We start from the raw sequence: 24,512 nt of genomic DNA on the forward strand, positions 1-24,512 counted from the left end.
TCACCCCAATTGATTTGTCAATGTAAGACTATCAAGAGACATGTAATTTTTTTTACAACGGCCAGATGTATTCTATCGATATTTTACGATGCCCACTTTGTGAAGGAAATCGCATAATTGCTAGTTGAATGAAAATGCGTAGCTTTTGAGAAACAATGCGAAGAGGATACTATCAGAGACGGTAGTCGTGTACATATAGATATGTTTTCTTTCTTTACTTCAGGAAAATTCGAGCCCGACCAAACATATGTTGAGCTGTTTTTGTATGTCTTTGGTACATTAAAAACATATGTTCCGAATCTCGTGGCGATAGCTTGTTTTGAAATATTTGTTTTTTCCACACCTTCAGAAACACGTGGGACCACCGTGATATGCTTTAAATTTTATATTCCTGGCGGGTAAAATAATTTTTTTTGTTATTGCTATCATTTCGCCTTGTCAACTATCTCTAGGGTATATTATGTATGTTCTCCGAATAAGTGTGGCGAGAATACCAAAAAATGCACTTAAGTGATCAGAATACACATCAGATTGTCAAAACATAAATTTTGTATATTTTAAAGTTGACAAAAAATGGAAAACTCCACTGCGATTTTTCAAACGAGATTCTGCAAATGATCAGTGGGTCTTTGTTTATTTTGCCCAACTACCACAATATTGGGGTGCACAAATGATGTTTACATATCAATTGTAATGACACATCAATTTTGATGTCATCAAGATAAAAGAATAAATGAAAAAAAAAAACAATTGATAATGAAAACATACTCGGGTATTCTGCTACTATAAAAACTCGCATGAATCTTGCAAATGGTATCAGTTACATTATCAACTCCCAACGCAGCTTGCAATCTTCAAAAGTAAAATTCTTTCGGAAAAAAGAAAATAAATCAATCAACAATGGCAATTGTCAGTGGAAAATCAACTCTCATCACTGTGGCATTGGTGGCCATGGCTGCCCATCTTGGCATGGCCCAGGTGGTGTCACCCAACTGTTGTCCCACCAATGTCGAAGTTGTGCCCTCATTCGATTTGTCCAAATATTTGGGTTTATGGTATGAATATGCCAAATATCCTGTCTATTTCGAGGCCGATGGTGTTTGTATAACCGCCGAATATTCATTGTCAGCTGATGGCAGTGTGGGTGTTAAAAATAGCCAAGTGAATGGAACGTAAGGATAGTTCAAACTAATCGCGAGGACCCACATCTATGCATTGATTAATTTCCTATTGCTTATTTAGAACTGGCCAGCCGGAAAATATTCTGGGCACTGCAAGCGTAGTTTCCAATGCAAAATTGTTCGTGAAATTCCCTGTTAGTCCCGCTTTTAGTGTTTCTAGCAATTATTGGGTTCTCGATACGGACTAAAGCTCCTACAGCGTTGTCTACTCTTGCCAAGAGCTACCCAATGTCCAGTCATGAAGTAAATATTACAATGCAGTCATTGGTTATTGATTTCATTAAAAACAAAACCGTTTTATTTTCATTTTTAGCCATCGTTTGGATTCTCACTCGCCAAAGATTGCCATCCGAACAGACCGTACAGGCAGCCTTGAACGTTCTTAAGAAAAATGGAATATCCTTGGATCCATTGACTGTTACAAACCAAGTTGCGTGCTGCAGTTAAATCGTAGTGGAATAACAGTCTCCCGCTATGATAAAGCCCAACTTAAATGTGATTATAAATTTGTTCATTTAGTAGAACTAATGTGAAATAGTAAATTTTGAAATAAAAATCAAAAATAAATTGAAAAGTGGTATTGAAGATAATATTTGAGTTATTCTTTTTTAAAAAGGAATCATTTTATAACATTTTTTTTTTCAAAATTAAAAGAAAAACTATTTAAATGGTGGTACTAGAAGATGAAGGCCGATATATTCCATCTTAACAGCATATCTCGAGTTAGTAGAAATAATGGGATGTGTGTAATTTGAAAACAATATCAAACAAAAACAATAACATTTTATAAGAATTACAATTATTCAAAATTTCGATCATTTGTGGGGGAGGTACAAGAAGAAGTGGGCATCTCCGAGCTCGATCTAAGTCTTACAATATTACGATATGGCAAGTTGAGATCAAATCGGATACTCCCTTTGAGAGTTATCGTGCTCATCAATCAGCCAGACAGACAAGCGGACGGACGGACATCGTTAAATCGACTTCAAATATCTTGAAACGGATTTGGTCCAAAGAGACCTGGGGACTAAAACTGTTATTACGATGAGGCATGTTATCAAATGATACATATCCTATGTAGACCTATATTGACAGTTCTCTGCAAGCCCTCGTATAACATTACCCCCGATATTCGGTACTTTGATTGTAGCCAAATTTTTCAATAAAATTGTCTGAAAATCCATAAAAAGAGTTTCTTCTGTGTACTTTATCTCTTGGAATAGTATTGTCTTTATAGCTCCACAATATTGGATATCCCCCATATAACTGTACCTCCCTATATTCGGCATTTTGATGATTTTAGCTACATTTGCAAATGGAAATGTCTAAAAATTCATACTAAGAGTTCCTTCTACACACTTTACCCCCTGGATGAGATATGTCTATATAGGTCCACGAAGTCGTATAGCCCACATATAACGGTAATCCCCCCTCCTTATATTCGATATTTTAACGATTTTAGGGACATTATTCACTGGAGTTGTGTCAAATTTAATATTTGGAGTTCGTAATGGGAACTGAAATCTATGAAAGTAAATTCAGAAAGTAAAAAAAGTAAAAAAGATAAAGGTAAAAAAGTAAAAAAGTTCAGGTCTTTGTATAGGTCCCATATATACCTCCCTATATTCTGTATTTTCTGTACTATATTAACCGAAATTGTTTGAAATTTTATTTTTGAAGTCCTTAATAGGTGCTACAGCCTGTGACAGAAAATTGTTTATGAAGATCCAGGGCTTTGTACAACCCGGATATAACGGTACCTCCCTATATTCGGTAGTTTTAAGATTTTAACATATTTTTTAACGGATTTTATTTTTTTTTGAAAATTTCCAAATTCCTTCTAAATGGTGGAGGGTATTCAAACTTTCAGCTTTTTTAGTTGTTACTAGTTAATGTCATGTCAAGTGTTTTTATCCCCAACCGTGCGAAAATTTGTCTTATTGCCAAATCAGCTATCCTAACATTTCTATCTTGTATATTTTTGAGAAGAAGCCTAATTCGGCCGGATTCTTAAGAAAATACTGAAAATCATCTTTAAATAGGGCAATTCAAGGGAATTGAATACTTTCTGCGAGATGAAAATTTGGGGAGAAAAACTGGTGGACGGAGAAAACAATTATAAATTTTCAGCTAAATCGATTTAAAAATTTGGCAAAGACCTTCGAAACGATTAAAATCTAGGTACAGTGTTGGCCATATTCGACGGACCTTTGGGCCCTTTGGGCCCATTCCAATCGACGAGGCTTGTCCGCAGGCAACATTCTTTGCGTAAATTGAATTTTGTACGGGAACAAATGCGAATAATCCGCTGTAAAGTGGACCGAGCCATGCCCAACTGCTGAGAACGGCGTTCTTGGGATGTTCTTGGGGACCTCTCAACACTGGCTCGTACGGCAGCGATATTCTCGGCCGATCGCCTTGGTCGACTTTTATATGGCCTCTTCGGATTAGAAAGAGCCTTACCAGTCGAAAATTTTTCGTATAAACGCTTAATGATGTTCTTAGAAGGCGCACTTCTCACATTTTTTAATTTTTTAGAAGCACGTTGAGTTTTCACAACTGACTTCTTCTGTTGAATGTAAATTTCAGAACGCTCGCGTGGCGTGTATTGGTTCATGGTAAAAATCTGCTTGGACTGACGCTTCAAACGCGGTATGTCATTAAGTCTCTGTCAAAAGTTATGGCGTTGCCAGATGAGTCCGTCGAATATGGGCAATCCTGTACATACAAAATTGATAATTTCTTGCAAGTAGGGCTACTACATCGTTAGGACTATCTGACAGACCAGCTATGCTCTAGATACGGTTAAGGTAATAGAGTGGACTTAAAAAAGGTTGGTCTAAAAACCTAAAATTCTTTTGGTATTTAGATCTGAAGGTGTGAGTATATAAGCAGCTTGACGTCCTCCCACGGCATATTTTGTGACATATCATAAAGGTATGCCAGAGTCGCCCTCGAATCCTGCCGTTGCACAATGGGGTGAACTGACATTAATTCAGGGAAGCATTCTATCGCTCTGAAATTTTGCTCAGACATTTATATTACACCAAGTATGTTTGGTATTAAAAATGTCACATATTGCTCCACATTTCGATAAGGCCTGATTTTCGGTATTTGCTATAGGCTACATATTACTGTACCACTTAATTTTCGGTATTTTGAAGGTTTCAGCCAAAATTTAAAGTTGACATTTTAAGTTCAGAGCTGACAAATATCTCATTTGGCCCATTGGGTTAGATCTCCAAAATCAGATGTAAGTATAAGACAAATGAAGCATCTAGATGCTCTCATTCATAAGTTGTTACCTTTATCAGCAAAAGGTAACAAATTTTGAGTTATACAAAAAAAAGAAATAAAACAATTAAAAAACTTTAAGTTCGGTCGGGTCGAACTTTTAATACCTTCCATCTTAGGGTAAAGGAAACATTAGAACCCATTTTTAGACATATTCGTGGGAAAATGTGGCAAAAATCATCAAAATATCGAATATCGGGAGGTACGGCTATATGAGGATATACAAAAACGTGAACCTATGCCTACAATGTTTCGCCGAAGGAGATAGAACCCATTAGGACACACAAATACCAATTTTCAGACAAATCCGCGAAGAAATGTGGCAAAAATCATCAAAATACCGAATATCTGGAGCTACCGTTATATGGGAGCTATACCAAAAACTGGACCTATACATACAATGTTTCGCCACCGCAGCCAGAACCCATTATGACCAACAAATACCAATTTTTAGACAAATCCATCCAAAAACCATCAAAATGCGGAATATCGGGAGGTACAGTTACATGGGGACTATACCAAAACGTGGACCGACATATCTCATATTCAATACCAACCATCCTAGACACAATACAAATTGTTCAGCTAAATGTTAACGCTCTACGTCAAATAATGTTGGCTGTATCGTGATGTCAACAGACAGACAGACGGACATCGACATAAATCGACTTAGATAATATATATAAGACGTGTCAGTGGATATGGCCAACAGATGTATACCCTCAGCCAATTCTCGATTATTTAAATATATTCTGACTTCGTAACGGACCAAAATAAATATGCTATAATTATTGCGACAAGGCAGGTTTGAAGTTAATTCCTTCACTTTATGTGAGATATGTGATAATTGTTAGAAAATGTTAAAGTGTGTGTGATGTAGCAGATATAGTCTGCCGAAGTATTCCATTTTCATATTGGCAAAATTACAAGAAAATCGAAATTTTATATCCAATTTTATGCGGAGTCATAAATTTCATATTCATCTCACGATTGTGGTTGAGAGAAATGCTTAGATATATCATGTTGTAAAGAATCGCCGACTTCTTTCGTAAGTTTTGACATATATAAGTATAGGAAATTATGACCCTTTATGGGTGATTTACCAGGAGGCCTTTGTAGATATATATCATCTTCCCAACACATCTTGTGTGAGCAAGAATGTTGGTATGTGTGAAATTCGAAGAGAGTTGGATGTTTTTTTTTCGATTTCTTTGAGTGTTTTGTTTTCTAAAATATTGAACCCTGTGTGGGGGAGGTACCAGAAGAAATGGTCCGATTTCTACCATCTTTATAACAGATCTTGCATTGATGGAAATGTGGGGATGTACCTAGTCTGACTGGAATCAGTGTTAATTTAGGATATTCAAAATTTTGACCCTTTTAGGGGGGAGGTACCAGAAGGAGTGTATCAATATATCCCATCTTCACAGCACATCTTGTTTTAGTAGAAATAAGGGAATGTGTGAAATATGAAGAGAACATGATGCGTAGTTTGGATTTTATGATCGTTTTGGTTATTCAAAGATTTCATCCTATGCGGGGGAGGTACCAGAAAGAATTTCCAGATCTCTACCACATTTATACCAGATTTTGTGTTGATAGAAATTTTGAGATGTGCCAAGTCTGAATGGAATCGGGTGTTAATTTCGCGTTTTATGAGCGTCATGGATATTACCATTTTTGACCTGTTGTGGGTTAGAATTTTATCTCTAACCCTTCATCCAATACCAAACATAGTACCATTCAGTACTTTTCGTACAACTATATTACACATTTCCGAAACCACCTCCATATATCCAAGCTACACATGAACAGCGACCCTAATACTAAATTTCAGATTTCAAGCACTGTCTGTTAATGCCAAATTGTACCAAATACAGGGTGCGATGAAAAAACTGCAACCAACTTTAGACTGCTGTCATTACTAAGTCACTCGTCCGACAGCGTACAAAAGCATTTTGGTGAGAATTTTCCAGAAAAAAAAGTTATTCGTGATGGAATTCAAGCGTGATAGTGTGATTTCAGGAAAACCACAAGTGACTATCGTTAGAGCTCTCCAGCATTTAAATGTGAATAAATATTTTGTGTCTTGTACCATCGCTCGTTATCGTAATGCTGGTAGCGTAGCCCGACGTCAAGGAAGTGGCGGCAGAAAACAGCAACATCAGCAGAAATGGTTCGAAAAGTAAAGAAGCGACTTGATACGTTGCAGTGGCCGAAAAATGGCTCGTGAGCTGAACATATCGCAGTATTCCTCTTGGCAAATATTGAAAAATGAGCTCGGGGTAAAGCCATTGAAATTCCAAAAGGTGACCAATTCAACAAATCTAAACTTATTCTAAAATTTGATGCTATTTCCGACATTTTTTGCTTTAATTCAATAAAATTTAAGAAAAAATTTAAAAATTATGGCGTTTGACTTTGTTGTAGTTTTTTTTTTTATCTCACCCCGTATATATAGATTGATGATTATCTACCTCACGGTGAAGACTATTAAAAACTTAAGGTTGTTTTGCCTGTTTTTTAGGTTTTTGACACATTATCAACATACATATGTTTCAAATTTCGTAACTATTCGTAATATTTTTGTCACACCTTTAGAAGCACGTGTAACAATTTAAAATGTATATTTTTTTACGGGCTTTTTTGGCTTTTTTTTTGTCTCAACGATACAGTTGACAAGTCAAAATGATTACAAATTTTGACTTGTCAACTATCTCTAGGGTATATTATTTATGTTAGGTGAATAAGTGTGGCGAGAATTCTTGTAAATATCAAAAAATGCACTTAGGTGATCAGCATACACTTTCAATTTTCAAATCAGAAAATTTGGTATCTTTTATAATTGAAAAAAAAAATATTTTGCCCAACTACAATTATTTGGAGGTGCAGAAATGGTGTTTACATAACAATTGTAATATCTCACAAATTTTGCATGCCATCAAGATAAAAGAAAAAGAAAAAATGGAAAAACAATTGATAATGAAAACATACCCGATGCTGCTACTATAACAACGAAAATGAATCTTGCAAATGGTATCAGTTACATTATCAACTCCCAACGCAGCTTGCAATCTTCAAAAGTAAAATTCTTTCGAAAAAAGAAAAATAAATCAATCAACAATGGCAATTGTCAGTGGAAAATCAGCTCTCATCACAGTGGCATTGGTGGCCATGGCTGCCCATCTTGGCATGGCCCAGGTGGTGTCACCTAACTGTTGTCCCACCAATGTCGAAGTTGTGCCCTCATTCGATTTGTCCAAATATTTGGGTTTATGGTATGAATATGCCAAATATCCTGTCTATTTCGAGGCCGATGGTGTTTGTATAACCGCCGAATATTCATTGTCAGCTGATGGCAATGTGGGTGTTAAAAATAGCCAAGTGAATGGAACGTAAGGACAATTCCAACTAATCGCGAGAACCCACATCTATGCATTGATTAATTTCCTATTGCTTTTTTAGAACTGGCCAGCCGGAAAATATTCTGGGCACTGCAAGCGTAGTTTCCAATGCAAAATTGTTGGTGAAATTCCCTGTAAGTCCCGCTTTAAGTGTTTCTAGCAATTATTGGGTTCTCGATACGGACTACAGCTCGTACAGCGTTGTCTACTCTTGCCAAGAGCTACCCAATGCCCAGTCATCAAGTAAATATTACAAAGCAGTCATTGGTTATTGTGTTTCATTGAAAATAACCTGTTTTACTTTTCTTTTAGCCATTGTTTGGATTCTCACTCGCCAAAGATTGCCATCCGAACATACCGTACATACAGCCTTGAACGTTCTTAAGAAAAATGGAATTTCCTTGGATCCTTTGACAGTTACAAACCAAGTTGCGTGCTGCAATTAAATCGTAGTGGAATAACAGATTCCCGCAACTTAAATGTGATGATAAATTTGTTCATTTAGTAGAAATTATATGAAATAGTAAATTTTAAAATAAAAATTAAAAATAAATTGAAATTGGTATTGAAAATAATATTTGAGTTTTTCTATTTTAAATAGAAATCAGTTTATTACCTTTTTTTTATACCCTCCACCATAATAGTATGAAGGGTATATTAACTTTGTCATTCCATTTGTAACTCCTCGAAATACTCATGTCAGACCCAACAAAGTATATATATTCTCGATCAGCGTAAAATTCTAAGTCCATTTAGCCATGTCCGTCTGTCTGTCTGTCTGTCTGTTGTAATCACGCAATCTTTCGAACGCATTGAGATAGAAGGCTAAAATTTTGCACACGTGTTTATTTTTCATATAGCCGCCATATAACGGTATCTCCCGAAATTCGGTATTTTGATGATTTTAGCGACATTATTCACCGGAATTGTTTCAACTTTGGTATTTGAAGTTCGAAATGGATATTACAGCCTATGACAGAAAATTATCTGGGCAGGTCCACGTCTTCGTATAGCCCCCATATAACGGTACCTCCCTATATTCGGTATTTTGATGATTTTAGCGACATTACTTACCGGAATTGTTTCAAATTTGGTATTTGAGATTCGTAATGGATACTATAGCCTATGACAGAAAATTGTCTGTGCAGGTTCACGTTTTCGTATAGCTCGCTTATAACGGTACCTACCTATATTCGGTATTTTGGTGATTTTAGCGTCATTATTCGCCAAAATTTTTTCAAATTACGCATTTAGAGTTCGAAATGGAAACTCCAGTCTGTGACAGAAATTTTCCTATGCAGGTCCAGTTCTTCGTATAGGCCCCATATATCAGTACCTCCCTATATTCGGTATTTTGTCGAGTTTAGGTACAATACCCACCGAAATTGTTTGAGATATCGTATTTGACGTTAGTAATGAATGCTATAGCCTGTGACAGAAAATTGTCTATGCTGGGCCAGGTCTTCGCACAGCTCCGATATGACGGTACCTCCTTATATACGATATTTTGATGATTTTAGCTACATCATTCACCGTTTATTTCAAGTTTCTAATTTGAATATGGTAATGGCTAATGACAAACAATGCCTATTTAGGTCCACGTCGTATAGACCCCAATATAACGGCTATATTCGGCATTTTTAAAATTTTAACAGAATGTTTTAAGGATTTTATTTTTTGAAAATTTCCAAATTCGTTCCAAATTCGTTTAAAGTTCGGCCCGGCCGAACTTACTGCTTTTTAACTTGTTTTTAATTAAAAGAAATACATAGTATCAGTCGGTTTTGCCGATAGATATTTACCCCCAGCCTTGAGTAATGATTATTCTAACTGTTGACCCTCTATGGGGAAGGTTTCGAAACAGTTGGCCAATATTGTCCAAATCGTAACTGATCTAAGACTGCTATAAATATAACAACGAGCCATATTTGGACAATATCGTCTACATCCTATACGTTACATGAGATATGTCCAAATTTTTGCAAAGTCTGGAAATATGTGTGAGGTACCAGATATAGCGGACCGAAATATTCAACTTCATTTAATACAGATAAAAAAAAATTGGTATGTGTACAATTTAAAGGAAATCGAACATTTAAATCCAATTTTATGCGAAATCATAAATTACATATTCATATCGAATTTCTGGTTAAGAGAAGTATTTATGTTGTACAGAATTGACGACTTGTTTCGCAAGTTATGAGCGATAAAATTCTTGGAAATTGTGAAAGTTTGTTGGTGAGGAACCAGAAGGGGATGGCAGATGTCTATCATATTTACAGCAGATTTTGCGTTAGCAAAAACGTTGGGATGTGTGAAATTTGAAGAGAGTTGGTTGCTTATATGGAGTTTTATGAGCTTTTCTTTTTTCAAAATGTTGACCCTTTGCGGGGGAGGTACCAGCTACCAGATGAAATTGACCGATCTCTACCATCTTTATAACAGATCTTGTGTTGATTGAAATACTGAGATGTGTGGAATCGAATGTTAATTTCGCGTTTTATGAGCTTCATGGTTATTCAAAATTTGTACCTTTTGTGGGGGAGGTACCAGAAGGTGAAGGCCGATTTATTCTATCTTAACAGCAGGTCTCGTGTTAGTAGAAATAATGGGATGTGTGTAATTTGAAGACAATCGGACTCTTAAATAACATTTTATAAGAACAGTATTGTCTTGTTTGTTCGGGATACCATAGTATTTTTATAAAAACAAAGTTTGTTTATTAGTGGAGATCGATGGTAATGTTTACCAGGGGGTAAGGCAGGGAATACCTAGGTTTCGGAAAGAGCCATCAATCCTCATCAGTTCCCTTGTTACTTGTCGTTCATGTAAAACGAAAGCATAACAAGTGGAGAGAGACGAAATTGTTCATAAGTGCGTTTGTAAGATTTAGAAGATTTTCCAAAAGAATTTTAGTTTTATGTAATTCTTTGGTTCCTCTTCTGTTCTATAGAAGTTAGTTTTAATATAACTTCTGGGGAGAATATCTCAGACAAAAAGCAAGGGAACTGATGAGGATTGGTGGCTCTTTCCGAAACTCTGCCTTACCCTCTGGTAAACATTACTCCATCTATTTCTACTAATAAACAAACTTTGTTTTTATAAAAACAACAATAAAGGGATTAAGCCTAACCATTTTGCAACAACAAAATTTTATAAGAATTATAATTATTGAAAATTTCGACCCTTTGTGGGGGAGGTACCAGAAGGAGTGGGCCAATATTGTCCATTTTTGAACCTGACCTAGCACTGATGTAAATATTTGGATTTGTAAGGTTGGAGCAAAATCGGATTGTCCTTTCTCTTATTGTGCAGTAAATTATTTTCTTTGAAAATTTTGTGGAGGAGGTACCGATATTGCGCAACTCCGACCACGATCCAAGTTTGACAATAATATTACGATATGCCAAGTTTAGATCAAATCGGATACTCCCTTCGAGAGTTATTGTGCGCACCAGCCAGACAGACAGACGGATATCACTAGATCGACTCCAAATGTCCTGAAACAGATTTGGTCCAAAGGTACCTATTTCAAATGATATATACCCTCTCTAGTCATTTGGCTGAGGGAATTAAAAAAAAGCGTGGAAAAATTCTGCTAAAATCTTAAATATACCGAATATAGGAAGATGCTATATTCGATATTTGATATTTTGACGATTTTAGGGACATTATTCACCGGAGTTGTTTCAAATTTCGTTTTTTGAGTTCATAATGGGTACTGCAGTCTATGCCAGAAAATTGTCTATGCAGGTCCAGGTCTTCGTATAGGGCCCATATATCAGTACCTCCTACCTATTTTCAGTATTTTGTACATTATTCAACGAAATTGTATAAAATTTCGTATTTGAAGTTTTTAAAAGGTACTGCAGCCTGTGACAGAAAATGGTCTATGCAGGTCCAGGGGTTTGTATAGCTCTGATATAACAGTACCTCCCTATATTCGGTATTTTGATGATTTTAGCTAGATTATTCACCGGATTTTCGGAGTTTCGTATTTGAATATTGTAATGGCTTATGCCAAATTTGACTATGCAAGTACACGGCTGTATTCGAAACTTTTAAGATTTCAAAAGAATTTTTAACGGATTTTATTTTTTGATAATTTCCAAACTCATTCCAAATGGTGGATGGTATTCAAAGTTCGGCCCGGCCGAACTTACTGCTTTTTACTTGTCGGATTTACGGTAATACTTGTCGGATTTACGGTAATAATAGGTAATAAGTTTTAAGTTCTAATGAATAGATTCAGGTTTTCCCATTTTCACTGAAACTTTAAAAAATCTAATCAAACAAATTGCATCGATTTCTTAAAATAATTATTTTTATCTTTTATATTTATTTATTTATTTTTGTTATTCCTTTTGTCATATTTAAATTGCCGGTGGGAATAAAAAATAATGCGAAGCCTAGGCTTTTTTTGTATCAATATGTTTATTGGTATCTATTCTTTTGTGGTGGTGAGAACAATTGATTTCGCTGATGGCGTTTTAGATTGATCACAACGTATTTTTTCCTCGTTGTTTTGTTTGTTTTCTCAATGACTTGTTTTTTTTTTTTTTTTTCCTATCAGCCAATTTGTTAAATAACACACGCTTCCACAGTTTCTTATCAAAACAATTTGTTCGATATTGTGGTCGTGGGAGAGCGAACATAATAATGCTTGTCATTTAATATTTAGAATACAAAAGTCGATATTAAAATGTATTTTTACGAAAAATTAAAATCGGTTTAAAATTAATTTTCGAATCGAGGAATGGAGAGATTTCATGGGTAGCTTAAATGATACAGTAGATAAAACATACATATATGTATGTTTATTAGAGTCTCACTAAAACTTAAAGTAGCAATGGTAATTTTAGGCTTCTATGTCTCTGCTATTGGGAGAGAATACGCCAATTATACCCAAGGACACCATTATACACCGTTTAATAATATTTTTATATCCTCCTCCGCCATAGTATGTATAGGGCATACTATGTTTTTCAACTCATTAAAATAATCCCTGAAATTATAAACCCAACGCAATTAAAACAATACCCTACTTTTGGAACAAATCTTTGAATACCCTCCACCATTTGGAACAAATTTCGTAATTTTCAAAAAAAAAAAAAAAAAAAAAAAAAAAAAAAAAAAAACAAGTAAGCAAAGGCTATAGTCGTCCGGGGCCGACCATGTGATACCCTACAACACTACAACATGTTAGAAGCCCCCTTATGTCCAAATCCATGTTGGAAGATTTCGCTTTTGAAATTATGTTACGGAGCACTGCCCAGATATTACCCTTAGCATTTGACCAAGGACTTTGCCCAATATTTACGCACTCCGTCGTGCTGTTAGTAGTTGTGGTTCATTTTACAGCTAAATGTAATCCAACAGTCATCCAAAATGCTAGAATTCTCCCCTGTCCTTAACTCCCTTTTCAGGCGTGTCGATTGGCTTCAATTGTGTGATCAGGACATTTTTTAGATTTTTGGTTCATTTGAACCCCTAAGTTCTTTTCGATCATCTCCAAGTGCAAGAGGCCCCTCTGTATCTCCAAATTTAGACTCATCTATGTGATTTGCTTGCCTACAATGTTTGGCTATATTCGTCAAAGAAATCAGCATAAAAAGCCAGAAGTTCGCCTTTTTTGTATTTCGATATCATCTGTAAGCAATGTTGGTATTTTTTCACACAAAAGTAGTGGTCCATTCTACCCGCTGTCCTAAACTCTAACTTCATGCGAGATTTCGTGTCTTTTGGTTTCTATATGTGACCTTTATAATGGCTGAAAAATCCGGAACATGTTTATTTGTTGGTCCATTTCAACCCCTAAATATATGGCGGACATATTTAAAAAGAATTGGCCTAGCCTTTCTAAGCCTAACCCTACCCCTATGACAATGTTCATGAGGATCGGACGATAATTGCAATATGAATATAATAACCCTAACCTGTGTTGTAAAGTGAAAAAATTTACAAAATATACACTTCAATATTATGAATCAAAATGAAAAAATCGCATGCGATAAAAAATATGAAAAAATAAAAAAAAATGTCACAAAATACTACAAAATCTATATTAACATCATTAATGGCATTTTTATGCGATATTTTTAGATTTTATACTTTTATGCCAAGAGGACATTCTAAATTGACACAATTTGTCAAAATCGGTCCAGCCATTCTTGAGATATAAGCATTCTAGCTAACATCCCCTTCCTTTGTATATATATATTGTATATATTTCGCTATATACATCTGATATATTTGCTATCGGCAACTACGTAATGATCAGAATTGACCTCTTCGTCTATTTGTGATATCGCAGGGATTAAAAATATCCGCGGTTTAATGGAAAATTTGACTTTTATTTAACACAAATATAATGGTCTGTTTCACCCACTAAATATTACCCGATGACCATCAAAATTGGAAGACTTCTGCCCAGCCCTAAGCTCTAGCCCCATGCTAACTTCCGCGTCGATTGGTCTATATCTGCGACCTGTAGAGCAACTGCAAAATCAGTCTTTTTTTTCAGTTTTTGGTCCATTTCAACCTAAATATTATGCAATCATCTCCAAATGAAATAGGGTTCTATTCTGACCCTAGCCCCACCTCCATTCTAAATTTCGTGAAAATCGGGCCATAATTGCGACCTGTAGAGTGATTACAAATTAACACGGACAGACGGACAGACGGACGGACGGACATACATAGATCAACTCAGCTCGGCGAGATAGGAAGATCCATATATACTTTCCTATGTGGGAAATCAATATTTCGAGGTGTTACATAATTTTTGGCCCAATCAAACTTATAATACCCCCAACACAAAGTGTTGTAGGGTATAAATAATAATTAAACCCGTAAAAATTCTGCTAAAATCTTAAAAATATCGAATGTAGCCGTTATAGTAGTATCTATACGACGACGTGGACCTGCATAGGCAACTTTTGTCATAAGCCATTACAAAATTTAAATGCAAGACTTGAAAAAAAATAGTGAATAATGTAGCTAAAATCATCAAAATGCCGAATATCGGGAGGTACCGTTATATGGGGGCTTTACGAAGACGTAGACCTGCCCAGAAAGTTTTCTGTCATAGGCTGTAGTATCCATTACGAACTTGAAATACCAAATTTGAAACAATTCCGGTGAATAATGCCGCTAAAATCATCAAAATACCCAATATCGGGAGGTACCGTTATATAGGGGCTATACGTAGACCTGCACAGACAATTTTCTGTCTTTAGCTGCAGTATCCATTACGAACTTCAAATACCAAATTTGAAACATTTTCGGTGAATAATGTCTCTTACTTTTGACTTTTATCTTCTGGGAACACTGTTTTAAAAGCTGACACTAATTAATTTGGCGTGTGATAAGGCTGGATTTTTTAAATTTTTGTAAAAAGGCTACGAAAAGTACTAAAATGTATTGAAAATTGAATATTTTGTATTAGAAAAATTAAACCAGCTGGAATTCTGAACTTTGCAATAAGAGTTACTGATGTAGTGCAGGATAGATGTACCAAAGGGTTTTTGGAATTTCGAACTTTAATGTTTGGAAAAATTCTAAAATAGTACTAAACTTCAAAAATTGAACAATTAGGCACTACGTGAAGGGATATAGGTAACAAAAATTGGTATAGGAATAAAGGTTCAAAATAGGTTTAAGATGTGAAGTTGGTTTTGGAAATGTATGCTATGTGTGCAAATTGTACTAAATGGTACTAAATTTGAACCGTTTGTTTTAGAGTTAGAAGCTGGAACTTTGAAATATTGTATTGGGGTCCCCTAGGTTTATGCTTTTGGAAATATGTTCTCCAAGTACACGAAAAGTACTAAATAGTACGATATTTGGTACAATTTGGAATTGGGTGAACAGATAGTGCTTAAAATCTGAAACTTGGTATTAGGCATGCTGTCCAATTGTATGGGGTACGGAAAGTACTTAATGTTACTATATTTGATATTGGGTGAGAGGATAAAGATAAAATTCTGAAATTTGATATTTGGATTATCTATTGTATCTGTGTTTGAGATTTGGTGGTGGTTTGTAAATGAGTCCTATATTTGTTCGTAGAGTACTAAATTTGCTCTTGGGTGAAAGGACAGGGCTGAAAATCGTCAAATTTGATATTGAAGGCCATCTTATTATTTGGAATTGGAATATGATGGTGGTTTTGGAAATGTGTACTACAATTATACGAAAAGTAATAAATAGTACCCAATAAATAGGACTGGGTAAAGAAATAGAACTTAAATTAAGAAATTTAATATGGCTGTCTCCGTTGGTGTCTCTCTTTATGATTTAGAGGTGTTTTGGATATGTGTACTGTTATTGTCCGAAAAGTACTAAGTAGTACTAACTTGGGTATTGGGTGAAGATATAGATCTTAAATACTGAAAAATGATTTTGAGGATTCTCTTGGTATCTGGTATTGAGATCTGGTGGTGGTTTTGTGAATGCGTACTATAATTGTATGAAAAGTACAGTATTTGGTATTGGGTGAAAGAATAGAGCTGAAATCCTGAAATTTGATACGGATGACAAAGTTTGTATCTCTCATTAAGATAAAGAGGTAGTTTTGAAAATATGTACTACTATTATTCGTAAAGTATAAAATGGTACTACATTTGATATTGGGTGAAGGAATAGGGCTGGAATCCTCAATTTTGGTGATTAGAGAATTAATTTTTTTTTTGCTGAACGAACTTTTAATATCCTCCAATTTGGGCACAGAAAACATTTTTATATAAAAGTATCTAAATTCAAACGTGTTCCACTTTAAACTACAAATACCATAAAGACCGTTTGGATAAAGCTGTTAAAAATTTAAAAAAAAAACATAAAGTGGGAGAGACCGTTGTATGGGAGAGTACCCAAAACCGGAACCTCTATTGGCAAATTTATACTTCAAGGATTGTCATTTACCAAATTTTCTTAAATACCAAATGTGAAACAGTTTCGTGGGTAAATGTGACTGGGATTATAAAAATACCGAACATCATGAGGAACAGTTAAATGGGGGCTATACAAAAATGTGGACCTATGCATACAATGTTTCGCCACTGGTGCTAGAATCCATTATAACTTGCAAATACCAATTTTTAAACAAATCCGTGAAAAACTGTGGCGAAAATCATCCAAATATCGAATATCGGGAGGTACCGTTATATGGGGGCTGTACAAAAAAGTGGGCCTACACATACAATGTTCGCCATCGGAGCTAGAAACTATGATGGCCAAGAAATACCAATTTTTGGACAAATCCGTGAAAATATGTGACAAAAATAATCACAATACCGAATATCGGGAAGTACCGTTATATGGCGGCTACTACAAAACGTGGATCGATATATCTCATTTTCAATACCAACCATCCTAGATACAAAGCAAATTGTTCTACCAAATTTTAAAGCTCTACTTCAAATAATGTGGACTGTATCGTGATTTCAACAGAGACAGACAGACGGACATCGTTAAATCGACTTAGAATTTTATGCTGATCATGAATATGTATACTTACGGAACGACAAAGTTAATATAACCTCTTTTTCAAGGTGGAGGATATAAAAATAGACCTATGAAGCAAAAATATTCTACGAAATTATTTTTTTTTTAATTTTCTGGAATTTTTCTACACAGAGTAATAGTTGTTCGGTTGCCTATCATACCATACTGTGCATATTTAGTAGGACCTCCCATAATAAATGTACATTTGTTTTGAAATTTCGTGTATTTATCTTATCCGAGCTTGTTAATCGTTGACCTTTGACACCGAATAACTCCTCACATGGAGCCGATGGGCAATTTTGATGGCGAGCTCTAACTCTCAATTAAAATTTAGCTTTGTGGAATTTTATGAAATTTGACTTCTATTTGGCTGGACCATTAACCCACATGATACTTACCATAAACCAATTTTATGTTAAAGAAAACACATTTCTTACACATTTCTTTCTTAAATTTATTAAAAGTAGTGAAGTTTTTAAAAATCATTAAACATATATTTTTTACATAGAATTACAAAGTTTTTTTTTTTTGGTTTATAAAATATTTACAGTTAACACTTCAGAAGTGGGTATTCTACACACATACATATGTATGTACAAATAGTATAACATATCTATGGATAAATGTTTTGTTTTATTTTTTGTGAAAACACCTAATTTTTAAAAAGAGCCTGTCTAAAATTTAGTTACAAAAAATATAAGTTTCGTTTGGTTGAATAAATTTATGTAATATGGGATTCGGTATAATCCAATATGTGGTACTGTGTGCCATTACTCTTGTGAATTATAAAATAAACCAATTTACCAAAGTTTTCAAACCGTTTTGTTGAGAGCTTTATGACCGCAGCATGTGAACCTATATAAAAATACAGAGATAGATGAACTCACCGGAAAGAAACAATATTTGTACATCATCATGGTACAATAACGGTAGACAGAATAAAAATACATATTAATTAAATGTTTTTTGTTTGATAAAAACTAAAACAATTGTAAATTGCTACTAGATTTTATAATTTTGTACAAAATGTTAATTTCATCTATTTTGAATTTAGCTTTGTGGAAAAACCCCAAAATTCCATTATATTTTTTCTCAATTAAGATTTGTAAATAATTGTAAAATTAACAAAAACAAGTAAAAAAGCTGTAAGTTCGGGTTTTACTTTTTATGCCCTCCACTATTTAGAAGGAATTTGCAAAATTAAAAAAAAAAAAACAAAAAAAGAAAGTTATAAAAATTAGGAGCTTCAAATTGCAAATTTGAAACATTTCCCTTGAAATTGTGACACAAATCAATAAAATACCTAACATTCGGAGGTACAGTTATATGGAGATTATATCAAAACTTAGACCTATGCAGGGATTTTTCTGATAAAATGAGAACATATTCTGTATGCTGTAACATTAAATCTGTAGGTAGAATTATACGGCCAAATTAAAATATCGAAAGTCCTGCAGAACAAACAAATATCTGAATAAAATTCTATCAACCCACTTCATTTCATTCGAAAGCTAGAGTGATTTCCACAGAATGGCAGGCACGGACGTACATCGCTAAATCGATATAGAATTTTATGTTGATCAAGAATATATATACTTCAACGTGTTACAAGCGGAATCAAAAACATAATATACCCTATGGTAGAGAGTATAGAAATCTGCAAATTTAGCACATTTTCCAATTCCAAATTTCTTTATAATTTCAGCATTCAAAATCCAGTTCAAAAATTCGAAGTGGATTTAACGGTACTTGGTTTGTAGCTCAATAGCCCAATGACGTTTGTTAAGAACTTTATATAGTTTCGACCATATATTGCTTGGGATATATTTCATATAATTTGATTGGAGAGGATTTAATTAAAAACAAGTAAAAAAGCTGTAAGTTCGACCGGGCCGAACTTTGAATTCCCTCCGCCATTTGGAAAGAATTTGGCAATTTTCAAAAAAAAAAAATAAATAAATAAATAAATAAAAATAAATAAAATCCGTTAACAATTCTGTTAAAATCTTAAAAATATCAAATGTAGCTGTTATATTTGGGTCTATACGGCGACGTGGACCTGTACAGATAATTTTTTATCATAGGTTATAGTATCCGCTACGAACTTCAAATACCAAATTTGAAACAATTCTGGTGAATAATGTCGCTAAAATCATCTAAATATCGAATATCGTAAGGTACCGTTATATGGGGGCTATACGAAGACGTGGACCTGCATAGACAATTTCTTGTCTTAGGCTGTATTATTCATTACGAACATCAAACGCCAAATTTGAAACAATTCCGGTGAATAATGTCGCTAAAATCAACAAAGTACCGAATGTCGGAAGGTATCGTTATATAGCGGCTATACGAAGACGTGGATCTACACAGACAATTTTTTGTCTTAGGCTGTAGTATCCATTTCGAACTTTAAATATCAAATTTAAAACAATTCCGGTGAAAATATCGCTAAAGTCATCAAAACATCGAATATCCAGAGGTACCGTTATATGGGGGCTATACCAAAACATGGACCTACATGACCTATTTTCAGCACCAAAAGTCCTGCGGACATAATACACATTTGAGTAAAATTTTATCAAGCTAATTTGTTTCGTTCAAAAGCTAGAGTGATTTTCACAGACGGATAGACGGACGGACATCGCTAAAACGACATCGAATTTTATGCTGTTAAAAATATATATACTTTATGGGGTTTATATTTCGATGAGTTACAAACGGAATGACAAACCTAATATACCCTCCATACTATGTATGCTGGAGGGTATAAAGACTACATAACAATTTAATTGAGGATACGGGGTAGTATGTTGCTACCTCGAATTCTCTAATTGCAACCGAAATGCACTCAACTTCAAAAGATTGCATTTCCCTGCACGCTTAGCACTTGCCATGAAATTAATAAATCCGAAGGACAAACCCTTCGTATATGCGGACTAAATTTGGCATGTTCTTGCTTTTTTCATGGTCAGAGTATAAATAAGAATTTACGATAGCTTAGGCCTACCTTGTATTTATTGCGCTATTGTATCTCCCTTATGGCTTAGCATAAGGCTTACAGAATTAGGGAATTTGCTGCCATAAAAAACAAGCTCCCTGGGAATATAAGAGAACGGGACTGATTAACTTCTGTTTAATTTCCAGCTTCCGTCATTCACGGCCGATATGGGTAAAATTTGTGTCAGATTATGCTGTCATTTAATGGTCACTCAACATTAAAACACTGACAACTTGTATACTTAATCCTCACATAACAAGCCAATTTATTCTAGGTCACCCTTCCTTACCTATCGCAATGTGGGGCTATGGAAAATTTTCACAGAAAAAAAAAGAAATTCTAGATTAACTTATGGCAGACATCTAATTGTAGTCTGTATCCCATAAAAAGATGTAACCAATTTGTGGGAGTGATTTCTTATTATACCCTACAACACTATGTATTGGGGGTATTATAAGTTTGATTGGGCCAAAAATTATGTAACACCTCGAAATATTGGTTTCCCACATAGGAAAGTATATATGGATCTTCCTAGCTCGCCGAGCTGAGTCGATCTAGCTATGTATGTCCGTCCGTCCGTCTGTCCGTCTGTCCATGTTAATTTGTAATCACTCTACAGGTCGCAATTATGGCCCGATCTTCACGAAATTTAAAATGTAGGTGGGGTTAATGTCAGAATAGAACCCTATTTCTTTTGGAGATGATCGCCAAATGTTTAGGGATTGAAATGGACCAAATACTGAAAAAATTTCGGATTTTGCAGTAGCTATACAGGTCGCAATTATAGAGCAATCGGAATTTCGCATGTAGCTAGAGTTTAGGGCTGGGAAGAAGCCTACAAATTTGGGTGGTCATCGGATAATATTTAGCGGGTAAAATAGACCATATCTTTTTTGTTGAAAAAATTCAAAAATTTTCATTAAACCGCGAATATTTTAAATCCCGGCGAAATCACAAAGCCATGACAAGGGTACTTCTGACCTTTACATTGATGTTAACATCCAACAAATCGGATATATAGCAAAATATGTGCGATATATATGTCTATCAAAGAAGATATGCTTGAAAGATCTCTTATATGTCGAGAACGGCTGAACTGATTTCGACAGTTCTCATTAATTCAGAATGGCCTCTTGGCAGGAAAGAAAAAACGTCTAAAAAATCGCATAAAAATATCTCTCTAAAGATGAAAATATTGATTTTGTAAAATTTTCTCATATTTTTTCAATTTTGTCATATTTTTGGCATATTTTCATTTTGAATTAAACATTTGGTAATATTTCTACAGCTAACAAAACTAAGTAGTAAGGATATCATATACAGATCGCATTTATGGCCCGATCCTTACGAAATTTTGCATGGGGATAAGACGAGGGTCAGAATAGAAGCCTACTCTTTTTGGAGATGATCGCCATATATTTAGGGGTTGAAATGGACCAAAAAAAAAGTGCAAAATTGTCGGCAGGTCGTAATTATCGCCCGATCCTCACGGACATTTGAAAGGGGGTTACCGGACATTGCAAAAGCCAAGCAGTTTTGGATGGCCATCCAAAAATATTCAATGTGTGAAATAGTTTGCCAACTTTTGTAGACAAAATACGAAAATTTCTATTCCAGAGACTTTTTGGAGAATTCACAAATAAAGGAAAGACGCACTTCTGACTATTTCGTTAACGCTGATTTCGTATAGTCAAATGTCTGTATCTCATATAGATGCGTTTCAGTCAAAAACCAATAATAAATGTTAATCTTTTGCCACTTCTTAGAGGTTATAGGTCGTTGGGAAATATTGGTTCCAGATCTAGGAAGACCATTTACGTGCAACATCTACCAATAAATTGGAAATGAGCAAATTAGTTTAAGTTGCTATTATTCGAAGATTAGTGAACAAAACCTAATGGTTTTATTTTATTATTTGTCACAATACCTTGTGGAATTCTTTCGAGTATCTCGCATATATAAACTGTATCGTTTATTATAGTGTTGTAGGGTATTCAACTGTCGGCCCCGCTCGACTGTAGCCTTTGCTTACTTGTTCAAAAAAAAAATTAACTTTCCCCCCTAGGAGGCTCAACTAATGAGAGTCATAAAAATTCCTAACTACATTCTGAAAAATTAAATATATTATTATTATGAAAAGAGCCCAGGAAATCTGTGGTAATGCGGTTTTTTATTCCATTTCATTGAATATGCCTTTATGGTATAGCTGCTGCTGTTGTTGTTTGTTGTTACTGCTGCCACATGGGCCTTGTTTATGGCTTGTTTTTAAAATCCACAAAATGTTGTGGCTGCTGCAAAATTTCTGTGTGTGTGTTGTTTTTTTTTTTTGCATTAAAACCCGCTTCGTGAGAAGGCCATTCTTTTGCTGGCATTAAAGTAATTTCCTTTGAATTTGATTCAGTTGCTGTTGTTCAAACCCTGATTCCTGTGGCTTAGCAGGCAAAAGCACATTTGGCATATCTGCCAGTATCTGCACATGGGTATCATTTAAAATTTGAGGTTTGCTCTTTTGTTAATATGCTAAAAAGCTCGGATAGGTCAAGACCGCTTTCATGGCAGGATAAAAGACATAAATGTGTTCCAAGTATGGGTGGTTGTGGGTCGCGGGCTGTTTGTTGTCGCTGCTACTGTTGCTACTGCTGTTGATGTTTTATGATTATCTTTAATTTATTTGGTCCTTTTCGTTTTAAAGTTGTTGTTTTTTGGTTTTTCTTAAAGTCATCTGGAGGTTATGTTTGAAACATGCACGCACACCCACATGAAATATATTGTCAGTTCCACTTGAAGAGCTCCCCTGTAAAGGTGCTTTTGTTATAATTTCAATTCCTTTGCCATGAGATGAGTTTACACACATTTCTAACACTATTCCACCCTCCCTCCCCTGTCACCCAATGACGGCATATTTATAAAACATCCTGAGTAATGGCGTAGCCATCATCATCATCATCATCACGAGCATTATCACAATCAGCTTGACTATCTTCGCTTGGCTACACATTCGTAACCTGTGTTGTTTGAAACCATTGGTCAGTACAGGCACTTCGACTGCGATTGTCATGTGCCATCAGACCATTGACCAGCGTACAATTATCCTCCTGCAACGGCATATGCTGGTGGCTGTCGTGCCGGTGATGTTGATGTTTATCCTGTCGGTGACATGAGTTCTTCTCGTTCTGGTGCCTGGAATGGTTTTGGTGATGGCGACGATGGTGTTTGCGATGGGAGAGCAAACACCTGCCCAGACGACGTGGGCAGAAGAGTAAAATGAACGTCTGTCGAAACTGTCGACTCATGGAGCAATAAAGTATGAAATTTATACTGGAATTGAGTAGAGCCAATATGTCCATGAGATCACCTGGAATGGCGGAACAGAAAAAAAAGAAACGAAAGAAAGAAAAACATCAATTAGAATACCAAAGTTATTGCGGGCAATGAGTTCGATTGAAATGATAATTTGAAAAATTGACTGGTGATTGAATAAACACAATAAAGACAGCTACGTTTATTTGAAATGAAAGTGGCGATGATGTTGTTGTTTTGTCAAAGTGAAAAAAAGTGAATTGAATACGGAAATGAAATAAAATGAAATAGGGACAACACCATCTGTATACTAAGTGGTTGGCTTCCATGTGAATCACAAGAGGAACAAATATTGGAATTCTCATAAAAATTTTCAATTCTATGACCTTATGTATTGGAATTTACATTTTAAACGAAAATATTAGCCAGCCAGTTGGTGAGCCCAAAAAAGTATTTGGTTTGGTTCAAACTTGTTTCAAACCATTTATCTAACTTAGCTTAAGTTTAGAGATGAGTAAATTGGTCCTATGATTCTCCTTCTGGCAATAGTTTACAAAATTATTACAATTATATATCACATAGAAAGCGAGGGGAGTAACCGATAACTTTTAAACTTGGCAATATCGCAATATTTTTATTAAGCCCTGGTTGGGTCGGAGATTTGCTAATATCGACCCCCTCTATCTGGCAAGTGATGGAATCATAATTCTTATAAAATGCGAAATTTGAAACTTTATTCCAACTAGGAATAAATAACTTTTCAATGCAAAATGTGCGAAAAATTACCGAAAAGTGACCATATAGAGGGGACCCAGACCTATTGACGCT

At 35.0% G+C, this 24,512-nt stretch overlaps 2 protein-coding genes and 1 pseudogene across 2 annotated transcripts in view; 2 read left to right on the forward strand and 1 right to left on the reverse strand.

The window, feature by feature from the left end:
- The first annotated feature begins 803 nt into the window (after nucleotides 1–803).
- On the forward strand, nucleotides 804–1,773 carry LOC131806952 (apolipoprotein D-like; annotated as a pseudogene).
- Nucleotides 1,774–7,529: 5,756 nt separating this feature from the next.
- On the forward strand, nucleotides 7,530–8,454 carry LOC101890651 (apolipoprotein D-like). The gene is made up of 3 exons (XM_005181324.4): nucleotides 7,530–7,870; nucleotides 7,941–8,122; nucleotides 8,192–8,454. Exons 1-3 carry the CDS (start codon nucleotides 7,599–7,601, stop codon nucleotides 8,323–8,325), a joined length of 588 nt encoding a protein of 195 aa, XP_005181381.2. The 5' UTR covers nucleotides 7,530–7,598; the 3' UTR covers nucleotides 8,326–8,454.
- A 9,358-nt stretch (nucleotides 8,455–17,812) lies between these two features.
- LOC101890825 (G-protein coupled receptor dmsr-1-like) overlaps nucleotides 17,813–24,512 on the reverse strand; it is a 102,970-nt gene continuing 96,270 nt past the window's right edge. The window contains exon 4 of the mRNA XM_059131926.1: nucleotides 17,813–23,739. Within this exon, the coding sequence (XP_058987909.1) occupies nucleotides 23,375–23,739 (365 nt within the window). The 3' untranslated portion in view covers nucleotides 17,813–23,374. The remainder of the gene's footprint in view (nucleotides 23,740–24,512) is intronic.

Source organism: Musca domestica, unplaced genomic scaffold (genome assembly GCF_030504385.1).
Source record: "Musca domestica strain aabys unplaced genomic scaffold, Musca_domestica.polishedcontigs.V.1.1 90, whole genome shotgun sequence".
NCBI classification, from domain to species: domain Eukaryota; kingdom Metazoa; phylum Arthropoda; class Insecta; order Diptera; family Muscidae; genus Musca; species Musca domestica.

Bases quoted from the DNA above. Each gene is read 5' to 3' on its own strand.
- LOC101890651 (XM_005181324.4), top strand. From the start codon at position 7,599: ATGGCAATTGTCAGTGGAAAATCAGCTCTCATCACAGTGGCATTGGTG. The intron at 7,871-7,940 runs GTAAGGACAATT...TTGCTTTTTTAG, and splicing joins AATAGCCAAGTGAATGGAAC to AACTGGCCAGCCGGAAAATA. The intron at 8,123-8,191 runs GTAAATATTACA...CTTTTCTTTTAG, and splicing joins ACCCAATGCCCAGTCATCAA to CCATTGTTTGGATTCTCACT.